Here is a 13021-nt window from a genome sequence, read left to right on the forward strand (position 1 = left end):
ATAAATGCTTTCCTGTCTCATCTAGACATACTGTGAGATACTTTACGTGTCCATTATATCTTATCCAAGTATGCCTTCATTCTGGCAGTTATCCTGCATTATAACTCTTGCAGGTCTCAGTCACTAGACAAAGTTCTTTAAGTACAGGGAACAAATCTGATCCATTTTGGTGCCCAATATAGTCTGCCACATAGTTGGTAATACTTCCCTTGAATCAGCACCATCATCCACACTATACACTACATATGGCCAGTAAATACAGTAAAATGAGTTAACCAATTATTTCACTAATATTAGCCTTTTAAATTTATCTCCAGGAACTAGTATGATTTTAAACAAAATGTCTCCTAAATTGGATCTCAAAGACCTTTCCTATCTAAGGAGAAGCAGCTCTTTAAAGGTCTCATTAGACTTACTCCCAGGGACATTTTTCTAGTTCATGGTGAGTAGTCAATGGGCTCTGTTAACACTGCTGGAAGGCAGGCATCCACCACGTAAAGCATGTAGCTAGAGTAGTATCACTGGCATAAAATCTCTATAAGCCAGTTTTTAGAAACCCCCCAAATAATTATGGCGTGATTTAAAAAGTAAAACTAAAATGTTACCACAGCAACCATTACTAGGTTGGTTAACTTACAGTTCCATTAACTTTAGCATATAGAGACCCTTTATTTACAGAACACTGAGCTTACCTGAGAAAGTTCACTTAGACAAGTAAACGTAATAATTAAGTCTGTATTCTCCTACCCCCTGCACAGGACACCTACAGTTTTTTCAAGTTGTTTTCCTAAGGAATAAGAACACGGTAGTAAGAAAAGCAAATCATTACCCTCTCCTTGGGAGGTCCCAGATGCGGAAGTCTCAGTGGAGGCACCATCTGCAGCAAAGACCTGACTCTGTAGAAGAAGAAAACTCCTGAGCTATTATGAATTTCAAAAACACCCGTCTGCAAATGGCAGAACTCCTTCCCAGGGCACTGGCTGGGAATGCCACAGATTCTCTTTGGCCAACCTTTTAACCACCTTACACCTTTATACTATAATCTGTGGGAAGCTATTATAAATACAGTGACTGGGAGACTGGGGGGGAGGCGGGGAAGGAAAGGGAAAAGAAAAACAATTAAAGAACAGTTCTAATCCTAGGAGAGAAAAAAAAAATCTCCAGGGACACCCCAATTTTGTCTTTACAGGCAACAGATAATTTACAGATACATCAAAATTAATATCTTTGAAATTCCCCAGGGATAGCCCTAAATACTGAGACCACACAGACATTGAAAAATGAGAAGAAAGATAAAACGCTGTTGGAATTGACTTACATTAATGGAAAAACCTGACTGCGTATCAAAGTCACTGCTCTGACGTGTAAGTGACCGGTACTGCTGGTATACATCATCACCCATGTCTTGCAGGAGCTGGCCAACCTCTTGGGTCATACCCCCAGGTTTAGGATCAGATTTATCTGCTAGAAAAACAGTAACAACCATCAAAAACAAAATAAACCTCTTCTACAATTGGACAATGTTAATGCCTATCTAGTCAGTCTTGGTCAATTTCACATCAAGTGGCTATGACTGTTTACATGGTGCTATTACAGATAATGTTAGAGTGCCTCACCCTAATATTACAAAAACTAGTCTTGTGACCACAGGCAATTAACTTAGTCTCACTTTCCTAAGCTGCAACTACAAACCTTAAGTGAACACACCTGGCACTATTGCTCATGCAGTGGTAGGTCAATAAATGGTTGCCACAGCTATATAGCTAAACTATTTCGGGGAGGAGGTGATAAGGGATAGGGTAAAGATTCTGGGGTGGTAGGAGAACCGAAGAATTCTATATGGATCAGGGTTCTGTACAGATGAAAAGTACCAAGGTCAAGACTCAGATTTCTTTTGCTTATTAAATGCAGCATTCATCAATTTTTGGCAATTCTGTGGACCTATCAAATATGTCCTGAATAAAATCCAGAAGGACCTTACTATAATGGAAACCTATGTTCCAAGCAAATCAGTCATGACTTTCCCAGTGCTTATAAGATGCACCTTAACTAGGAATAAAGGTGGGTGGGTGTGGTGGTCTCAACAGTTAGGAAGCTCAGACACACCTTCTAATATTGTCTCCAGCTCTTCAGACAATAAAAAGGTTTTGCTTGAGTATGAAAACATTAGAGACTTCCTGGTGTCTTATTTTCAACCTCTCACAGAATGCTATTATCTCCTTTTAAATCTTTGTTCATTCTTCCCCCTGTATGGTGTGTATTCTCATATAACAGAACTCTGGCAATCTCCTCATCCATTCAAGGTTCATTTCATCCATTCAAGGTTCATTTTGGAAATCATGTACACAAAGAAATTTTCTTACCTGTGCACCCTCACTAGGTAAGGTGCCTCACCCTAAGGACTTACCACCATCCTGGTATGTCATACTATATGACTATTAGCTTCTTCACAGACATGCAATGGGTATCTTATTCATCTTGAGCCCCAGAGTATGGGCACATAGTAAGTGCTCACTAAGCCATGAGTTGGCTGAAATGACCCAGGCAAAGTAACATATCCTCTAGTGCCCAGTCTCCTGAGGTAGGCTAGCCACATACCTTCCTCTGGAGCATGGTATGCAGCCAGAGCATTCAGCATATCATAGATTACTTCCTTGATAGTATCAGGGATGACAGGCAGAGGTGAGGGCTTCAAAGGGGTGGTCTTCACCAGTTGTACAGCATTAGGGCCTTTAATTCTAAGATTCTCAAATTCATCATCTGAAGCTAAGCCAAAATGAGAGAGAAAAACCAGTCAATCATGAAGCAGTACCTAAACTAGGTTACTAATAAAGACTCAGAAGGGGGCATGTGTAATATACAAGGCTTGAGATAGGAGACCATTTTCAATTAATGTTCAAGTACTCTACTATAAAACCTGGTTTATACTTTCCTTAAATTCCACAGGATTTAATATAGCAGTACCAAATAGTAAAGGCTTGAGTTAGAGAAAACTGGTTTTGAAATCTAGTTGTTACTTCAACAAACCTCAATTTTCTCACTCTTCAAATTTATTTTGAGGATTAAATGAGGATATAATTGAGAAATGCCCAGCACAGGGGCAGGCACATAGCTGGAACTTCCAAAATAATTTTGTCCCCTTCCCAACGTTTTATTAAAAAAACAAAACAAATCCAACAAACCTACAGAAAAGTTCAAATAGTATAATAAACATCTATATACTTTTCATCCAGAATTACCAAGTGACTACTCCTAAATACATCTACATGTAGCTCCTAAGATCAAGGACATATATATTTTTTCTTTTTTATTACCAAAAAAGTCAGCAGAGGGGAGATCAAGGGTATTTTTCTATAAAACTGCAATACCATTATAATACCCCCCAAATTTAACAGATACAATTACATTACCTAATACATAGCACTCAAATTTCTCCAAATCTTTTATCTGGATCCACAGCCCAACCAAGGCTGGTGGTGATTATCTCTCTAGTCTACTTTTCTCTAGAAGAAATGATCCTGTATTTTTTCTTTCATAACATTAATATTTTTGAAGAGTCTAGGCCAGTTGTCTTATATAGAACATCCCACAATTTGTATTTATCTAATTGTTTCCTCACAATTAAATACAGGTCAAACATTTCTTGGCAGGAATACACAGATGACGTCTATTTCCCACTGTGTTACACGAGACATACATCCATTTAACCCTTAATTATCACTTGATTTGTAAACCATTAACTATATGTAAAGCCTACTGCCCCACCAAAATGAGCTCTTTGAAGCGAAGGACTAGAATGAATGAGTCCTCAGTGTCTCTGGCAGGGATTACAACAGGGTAAGGCCCAGAGAAGCTACTGAAGTACCTACTGAATTGACCCAAACGATCAACTAGCCAGCAAATGTCCTAATACTTGCCTAAGGAGGCTCTCCAAGTTACAGACCTCCTCATAAATAAATTTCTGGATTTATACCAGGCCACAAACTTAATCTCAAAGGCCAGGAGCAAGTGAAACTTACCAGTTCCTGAGCCTCGAGGGGCAGGAAGGGCGATGCGGATACAGCAGTTGGCCACTTCTGTGAATATGTCTGGATTGCGGCATGCGGCTGGCCCAAGGACACGAAGGATGTAGTTGATCTCCCGAGAGCCGAGGCTGCCAGACACAACACCAGAGGTAGTGCTACCAGCTCCACTTGTAGCTGCTGAGCGAACAACCTAGTAAAGAGAGACAGAAACACTGTCAATTAAACACTACTTTCTAAAAATACAACTGCACTCAAGAAGAGTTACCAAGACTAAAAGCTTTTGATTTCTGGGAGAATGACATTTCATTTTTAAGTTCTGTCCCATCCCTTCTTGATTCAAAAAAACCTGGCTTATAAAAAAGTTGTAGCATGTCTCAAAACTATCAAATATTAGACCAGATTGCATGTGATCTTTATAGAAACTGGGAGATGTGTCAAGACTATAGACCCCACATAACTTCCACATTAAAGTGTCAGCTCCTGAGCCTCTCCAAACGCTGTCACAATTTTAAACCAGAATGGTTCAAAAACATGTAACACTGTAATCCACTTAGTGTATAGGAACACAATTAAATATTTTCTCTACGTCTCAAAGTCAACCATCAGTCTGAGATAATGACAGCCACTGGAGATACTCAACTATTTATATATTGTTTGCCTTGATAACACAGGGCTTACATATAGCTATGCTTCTGCTCTTCTCATAAAATTGCTTGTTAATAATGGAAAAATCCATGAAAGCACGAAGAAAATAACTCAATTGTATTATTTTCCATTATCTGTTATTTCACAAACTACATGCTCACAAGGAAAAACATCTTTTGGTATCTTAATGTTTTTTTTTTAACCAAATTAATCATGCCCTTTAGCATATTATACCCTCTGTATCTTGCCTGTCTGGGTGTAATTATAAAATAATTTCCATTTAATAAACACAGAAAAGTTTAATTTCAATATAAACGATAAGCCATAATTTATCCAGCCCCCTACTGCTGGACATTAGACCTCTAGTTTCTTGATATTACAAGCAATTCCACAGTGAACACTCTCATATATGCATCTTGGCATACTTGATGTTAGTTATCAGATAAATTCTTAGCCACAGAATTTCTAGGTCAAAGGATATCTTAGACCAAGAGTACCAAATTGCCCTCCGATGTGGCTACATGAATTTCCACTCCTACCGGAAGTTAAGAGTATGCCTGGTTTTCCACACCTGTACTAGCAATGAATAGTACCAAGAGTTTACACTTTGCCATCTTGATACGTTAAGACTGTCACTGATGTTCCTTTGTTTCCCACACCCCAACTATAATTTACCTAAAGTTAAAACTTTAAAAGTTTTCCCTCATCCAATGAGGACCTACACTTTCTCCTAGCACTTTGAACTTGTAACTTTTAAACATTTCTTTATAGAAAGCGTTTCAAGCATTTCAAGTTTCTAAAATCAGAATTTAGTTGTATATAGTAGTTCCTTCCCTGCTGGGTTATCTCCTGGACTGTGGATCACCATACAAGCTACCTTTAACAGCTCTCTTTCTCTTGATTTGGCACATGTGAGGTGAAATCAAGCAGGCTGTGTAAAGAACTGTCTGAAGAATCTAAAATGTATACTCAGATATACAAAAACTGATACCACTTTTCTGGCAAGCAAGTTAAAAAATACTTGTAATGCCTTTTGATTCAATTACTAAAAATCTCTAAGTAACAATCTTAAACATGAACAAAGTTAGGCACAAAAACGCATATTGCAACACTGCTTATAAATGCGGGAAACAATGTCCCAAGAGAGGAAAACAGAAGCAAAGTCTATTAACAGTCATTATTGATGACAAAGAATCAGTAGAAGAAAGGATTTTGTAAAAGTACTGAGGAGGAAAAGCCTCACTAGTAGGACATTTGCCCCTCAACCCTCCACTGTTGTCCTTTTTTTTCTTTTGAGCAGAGTCTCGCTCTGTCACCCAGGCTGGGGAGCAGTGGCGCCATCTCGGCTCACTGCAACCTCCGCCTCCCAAGTAGCTGGGATTACAGGTGCGTGCCACCACACCCAGCTAGTCTTGAACTTCTGACCTCAGGTGATCTACCTGCTTCTCAAAGTGCTGGGATTAGAGGCATGAGCCACCACACCCGGACTATTGTCTTAACTTTACAAATGTTTTTATTTTTTATAAGTACATTGCTATTTCTTCCACTGCTTTTTAAGTTTCCTAAAATATAATAACCTGTTTTCTGATCTGCACAATAGGTATTTGTTAAGTGTCTATCACAGTGCCTGGCAGATTACAAACATTCAAAAAGCTTTAACTATACTTTTATATTCCAAAATACAGTGTTTTGAGAATAGGCTCCTGGCTGAACCCCTGAGAGGTACTCCTACAAAGGGATGATTCTGAAGGTATGAACTTGGGGGAAGGTATCCCAGTTCTTTACTAACGGTTTTTGGCTTGGTTAATGAAACCTAGATTAAAAAAAAAAAAAGAAAAAAAAGAAAACCAGATTGCTGGAGAGGACTTTCTAGCAATAGGATCATCCTACCATACCTAAGCAAGCTCCCAAGCATAGAGTTGGAAAATTCTGTTGGGCGGAGTATACAGTATACATATCTAGCTATACACCCTAAGAACCAGAAGTCTATTTGTTCTCAGACCAAGGAGAACAAAGGTATGATGTAAAGCTAAACCAGAATCTGATACAAAACACACTCACCTTTTCCATGGTATGACGAAGGGTACAGGGGTCCTCAATGATGTGTCTTAAGAGAAGGGTGACCAGGGGAGTAAACCCATTGAAACCTGAGCTCTGGGTCAAATTCAAGATCATGCGGGTACTCTTCAGTTCTGCAAACATCATGGCATATTTGTGGTCCCGGGTGAGCCTCAGACAGAGACGAAGGGTGGCATGCAAAGTATCTGGGTCCACAGGGACTCCCAGCATGCTCACGCAGGCCCGGATTAAAACAGTCACCATATCTTCTGTCAAGCCCTGGATCAGGATCTCCCCGATTTTTGTTTCCTCCAGGCTTGTCTCCTTTTCAGTGTTTGTACTCTCTAGGGCCAAAGGGGTATCTATAAAATGGGAAAATAACAGTTTTAGACAGTTTAACTTGATGTTTATTTCCTTCCACACCTCCCTCCTAAGTAACTGGCCAAACACTTGGGTCCTATTAAGAGAAGCATGCCAAATACCAATTTTAAGACCAGATGAAAAAGCATAAGGGAGGCCTATGTATCTTTAATCTGTTCATCAAGCTGATGAAAATAACTCGCAATGAAATTGGCCAGACCTTAAGCCACAATGGCACATTAGCTTTAGGTAAAACACTCTTGGTACATACCATTGCCTTTATTTTCTTTACGTTTGATATCCATTTCTTTGCTTTCTTCCAGCGTCTTCTCTAGTTCCTGTCCATTGCTGTTTTTTGAATTTTTATTCAGCCGAGGTACCCTGAGGAGAGTCAGCATCACAGGGCGTCGGTTCCCTGTTTCCTCATTAACCTAGGAATTCAAACAGACATTAAAAAAACCTCTACCAAAAAGGAATTATAAAGGTGGGGGAGGGGAGGGACATCTCCCAGGTAAAATGCTACAACAGGAAGGAACTCTGGCAATTTATCCCACGTTTATCATTTACAGAGGAAAAACCTGAAAGTCTCCAGAAGGCAAGTGGCATATACAAGGCCTTATAATGAACTGTAAACCTTCCAACAGAGCAAATACCATCCCTAACCACTCCCTAGCCCTTGACTAAACACTTAAAATCATTTCTAAGAGGGATAGTATCAAATTGCCACAGACCCAAGGTCTAATCAATGAGCTTAGGAAGACTCGATTTTTTGAAATCTATACTTAATTAGGTAATGGTAACTCTCCTCCTCCTAACACGTTAGGAATGCTGGTTCAGAAAGAAGAAAACCAAAACACATACCCCTCTTTTTGATAAAGTTTACAGTAGGGGTGTCCAATCTTTTGGCTTCCCTGGACCACACTGGAAGAATTGTCTTGGGCCACACAAAAACTACACTAACGATATTTGATAAGCTAAAAAGAACAACACAAAAAAAAACCTCAATGTGTGGTGTTGGGCTGCATTCAAAGACATCCTGAGCCATATGTGGCCTGTGGTCCACGGGTTAGATAAGCTTGGTGAGTGAGCATGTACCTGCACCATTGTAGTGAATTGGACCGTGTATCTTCTTCGGCCTGCAGTGAATCGCACGCTTGTCTCTCCAGATTTCCAGGCAGAATCAATAGTGCTATTGTTGCTTGCACTGTAACTACACCAACGCCCAGAGCGATCATCAAACCAGCGCCAGTTGTTGCTGTTGGATTGCAGGTACTAAATATAAAAGTACAAAGTTTCTTTGTATTTCTTTCAAGGTTGATTAGAAGAAATAGTAACTTCATCAGTGTTCACTGCTAAAACTCACCCAGGAAAAAGAAATATACTGGACAATAAATTTTAAAAACCAAGATAAAATTTTTCATATGCATTTACTCTCACATTCCTTAGTCTCTCTCCTACACGTTTAAAAACATGTCTTCTAAAGTTCAGGTGTTGAAAACTTAATCCCTAATTTAACAGTGCTGGGAGGCGGGGCCTAATAAAAGATAATTAGGTCATGGGGACTCTGCCCCTCATGAATGGATTAATGTCATTATCCACGGACTGGGTTAGTTATTGTGACTGGATTGGTTACAAAAGCGAGTTTGGACACCTCTTGCTCTTCCACCTTCTGCAATAGAAGGATGCAGCACTAAGGCTGTCACCAGATGTGGTCCCTTAGATCAGCCTCTAGAACTATGAGCCAAATAAACTTGTACAGTTTATATTAAATATTTTTTTGGAGACAGGGTCTGACTCTGTCACCTAGGCTGGAGTGCAGTGACGTGATGCCGGCTCTGTTCACTGCAACCTCTGCCTCCCGGGCTCAAGTGATCTCCCCATCTCAGCCTCCTGAGTAGCTGGGATCATAGGCGCGTGCCACTATGCCTGGTAAATTTTGTATTTTTTGGAGAGATGGGGTTTCACTATGTGTTGCCCAAGCTGGTCTTGAACTCCTGAACTCAAGTAATCTACCTGTCTCAGCCTCCCAAAGTGCTGGGATTACAGACGTGAGCCTACAGTGCCCAGCCTATAGTTTATAAATTAGTCCGTGGTACTACGTTATAGCAACAGCAAAACGGACTAAGATACTTTTCCTAGACAAAAAAACTATCTACAGTCCCTTAATCTTGCCATCTTCTAACTTTCCTTTTGTTTCCACTGATTTTCCCTAAAAGGGGAATGTTCACCTGAGATGTACTGAAACAAAAATTCTGTTTCCAAGAAGGTAGTAAGATGACGTGGCACAATAATCTTCATCTAAGGAGTGTTTGCTTTTTGGAAGGATTGCTGTATACTCAGTCCCTTACATAACAGAAAAGCTGCTCCTCCTCTGGAGATAGCACACTCCTTCAAAATTTACTTCCAGAGTAAATTATTCAGAAGAGAAACCTAGCTATGAAAATCCTTTAAGAGATTTATACGTTGGTCAGAGACTTCTATATTCTTCACTACCCTCTCATATTCTCTTCTGGTCTACTCTTGCCTCAGGAAGCTAAAACGTCCTGCAATCATACATACTACACTACACACCTTAGTCATCTGGGCTCTCCTTTTTGAGGAGATGGCTGTCTTTTCATAGAAATCAATCAGGAGCAACACTGGTGTGATCCACCTAAAAAAGAAAAATGATCTGTTTTGGGAAAGCAAGAAACCTGCACGAATTGGGAAAATATATCTTAATTTCATCAGGTGCTTCCTTTATAATTTTAAAACTACAGAAGTACCACAAATTTGCCCCATACATGCCCCAGAAGAGTGCCTGATTCAGGCCCATGTCCCAGGGAAATAGAAACGAAACTAGGGTAGATACAGGGTTACTCACTTTGGGGTCTGGACTTCCTTCTGCTCCTTGGCTGCCTGGAGGCAGGGCTGAACCACTTCCAAGAGTTTGATTAGGACATTAAGGATGCCACTCGATTCAACCACCCAAGCACAAGGTAGCTTCAACTCCTGATAGATCAAAGGGAAAAAAAACAACAACCAGATACCAATTTCTACTCAGTAACAAAGATTAGCATGGGATAGGGGAACATAAGGGTAAATAATAATAGAATTGGTTGAGTTCAAATTTTACCTCTTACCATTTATTTACCAGTTGTGTAATCTAAGATGTGTTAAATTTTCTAGGCTTTGGTTTCCTCATAGGTCAGAGGAAATAATTTTTACCTTCAGAATAACTGTGATGATTGAGGTTTTATATATATTAATATAAAGTACCCAATGCCTGGCATATTAGCATATGCTTAATATGGAAATGGTTTATCACCAAGGTTGTGCAGTCTAACTATGTTGAAGTTCTAAAGCTTTAGATTTACAGAGAAATTTTATAATTTTTCAAGGAAAATGGAATAATTAAACACAGTTAATGGTTCGTCTTACTGGGGCTACACCAAAGTGTTACTTTTAACAGGAAATCACTGGAAGTATATGTCCAAGGATAGGTAATTATTTAAATAAATTAGAGAACATTCAAAAGATGGAGTAATGTATACAGCAAATGGGAAAATAGTCATAATACTTAACAAAAAGAATATAAAACTTTCTATACAGTCTTATCCCAATTGCTTAAATGAACAGGAAAAAACACTAAAAGAAAATACAAGACTGTTACTTGCGATTTGTTTTAGATGGGGGTCCATGAATGATTCTCTCTTTAGTACTCTGATGATTCTCTCTTTAGTACTCTGAAACCTTTCCCACAAGTATCTATTTACAAAGTGCTACAGTAAGAGTTATCACTTCCATGGTAAAGGAAACCCCCAAGACAGCTGTAATACAATTTGACTCTTATATTAGACTTATCTCCTGAGCTGCTGTATGTAAAGGGTTCAGTTCATTAAGTTCAGGTTTTAAAAATAATGAGCCACAAATGAAGTCATTTGTCCAAGGTCAATTGCCTCCTAGTTCCTATGTTGGTTGGATCAGGTCTTGCCCAAACCACTCTCTTGCCTCAAATAATCTGCTGACTAAATAGGCAAGGAAAAGAGAGAGGAATCTGATTCCATCTAATGTCTATTACCTCAATATTGACCACATCCAATTTGCATACCCTACTCTACTATGTGGCTGCCAGTTAGGTTTCCTCAGAAGAGCAAAAATATTCTATGACCAAGCTCTGTTAGTAATTTAAATACTTTTCTTTTAAACTACCACCTCACAATTCTGACTCAATTCAATTAATGCTTGTTCTCAGAAGCCCTTCTCACATGAATCCAAAGTGATGCATACGACTTTCCTAAACCCAGATAAAACTGTTGATATCATTCTAACACAGAATGCTGTATTTTATACGTAATTATATGCATTTTAGCCTATCAGAAACTGGGCTCATGAAATGCAGGACTCATGCCTTATTCTTCGCTTTATCGTCTTCAATGCCTCATATATATGGTGTTTGATAATTCTTTCGCCCCAAAGATCTAAATCTTACCTCAAAAAGTAGTGTTAAAAGCAAGATTCTAGTAGCCAAATTGGAGGCCTGGGGCAGTGTGGCCATCTGACTTATCCACTCTGACACGGTTTTTGTGTCACTTGTTGTCAGGGGAAGAGCAGCTTTGATCAATACATCAGCAGCTTCCCACACCTAGAAAAGCAAAAAAAGGGTTAAGTCACAGAACCGCAGAGCAAGATGAGGTTTCTGAAAATATTCTCAACCTTTTAAAATACTCCCTCTGCCTCCAACACATTCACTGAAGAAAGGTAGGTAAATCTAACATATTTACCATACGGATTTAGAATCTATATCAAAAGATGTATGCTACTAAAGGATCACCACTAAACAATTATTTTATTAGGCTGGACAATAAGAAGCCTAAAATCTAAGTTAAAGGAAATGAATATTTTAAAACTTCCTGGTGCATACAGTCAACCCCAAAAAGGTTCTATCAACTTACACTTCCATCAGCAATCTTTCATTGTATCTCTCTCTCAGAATTATTGTTAAAAAATAGACACTAAAACTTTCTGTGAAAAAATGTTTTATCCAGTTTTCCTTTACTTGTGTTGTTGTGCGTTAAAGTTCTATTTTACAAAGCCCAGAAAAAAGTTTTCCCTTTTTTAATTTCTTTCCCTGCTTCTAGAATGAAACATTATATAAAACAAGATTCCAGTAACTTAAATACAATCGAAATGTTAACTGGCTATCTGGGTGTGGGGATTTAAGGTAATTTCTTTCTTATCCCACTTCTATAATTAGCATACAGTAATTTCATAATGAGAGAAAAGAAAAAGAGGACAAATATCAGGTTCACAAGTATTCATCAGGATGGGGACTCAGTTGTTCAAGTGGCTGTTACACAGGAAAAAACATTTATTCAGTATTAGTCCAGGGGACGAACCTGACTCAAGGGTGAGGCACATTTTGGACATTTTAAGAGAAAAGTAGAAAAGGAGAGCTTTGTTTTTCCCTTCTAAAGACATTTTTGTGTGTGCAATGTAGTTAATACACTGTTTCAGGATTACCAGATCGAAAGAATCCAAATAGAGAATATACCCATATCAGGTAGAATGAAAATATGCTTTTTCAGAAATCAGGTTTTGACACAGGCAGGCAAACCACTTCACATACTCCCCTCTTCTGACCCCTTGAGAGCTCACCTGATTGACTACTTGCTTCAGAATCATGTCACGATAATCTGCTCCATTACGTTTGATTGCTGTCATGATCAGGTCACACACACGGTATACTGTGTCTGGCAGCTCATCAAGAAGGTGGAAGCAGCCTGGCAACATAGTATCTGTGAAAGTGTGGAGCTCATCTTGTTCCAACGGGTCAGCATCCTGGAACTTCTCTAGACATTTAGCCTCTTCCTCTTCCTGCTTTTCCCGAGCTTTCCGTTCCTCTTCCTCCTTCCGGCAAGCAACTTCCTGGAAGCAGGGAAGGAAGTGTGAAT

The 13021-nt window shown here is 39.1% G+C and overlaps 1 protein-coding gene across 30 annotated transcripts in view; it reads right to left on the reverse strand.

Moving 5' to 3' along the window:
• The window catches only part of HUWE1 (HECT, UBA and WWE domain containing E3 ubiquitin protein ligase 1), a 150797-nt gene that overhangs the window by 41457 nt on the left and 96319 nt on the right, over positions 1–13021 (reverse strand). For 28 of the 30 annotated variants that reach the window (XR_010139019.1, XM_063721242.1, XM_063721235.1 and 25 more), the window contains 11 exons: positions 12726–12995; positions 11560–11712; positions 9952–10079; positions 9660–9741; positions 8184–8360; positions 7360–7519; positions 6732–7090; positions 4020–4215; positions 2599–2766; positions 1319–1464; positions 830–896 (listed from right to left, as the gene is read on the reverse strand). Coding sequence is in view for 29 of the 30 variants with exons in the window: in XM_063721242.1 (XP_063577312.1) it covers positions 830–896; positions 1319–1464; positions 2599–2766; positions 4020–4215; positions 6732–7090; positions 7360–7519; positions 8184–8360; positions 9660–9741; positions 9952–10079; positions 11560–11712; positions 12726–12995 (1906 nt within the window). In the remaining variant the exon portion in view is untranslated. The remainder of the gene's footprint in view (positions 1–829; positions 897–1318; positions 1465–2598; positions 2767–4019; positions 4216–6731; positions 7091–7359; positions 7520–8183; positions 8361–9659; positions 9742–9951; positions 10080–11559; positions 11713–12725; positions 12996–13021) is intronic. The other 2 variants (XM_063721240.1, XM_054544600.2) reach the window with 1 other exon arrangement.

The sequence above is a fragment of the Pongo abelii genome, chromosome X (genome assembly GCF_028885655.2).
Source record: "Pongo abelii isolate AG06213 chromosome X, NHGRI_mPonAbe1-v2.0_pri, whole genome shotgun sequence".
NCBI lineage: Eukaryota > Metazoa > Chordata > Mammalia > Primates > Hominidae > Pongo > Pongo abelii.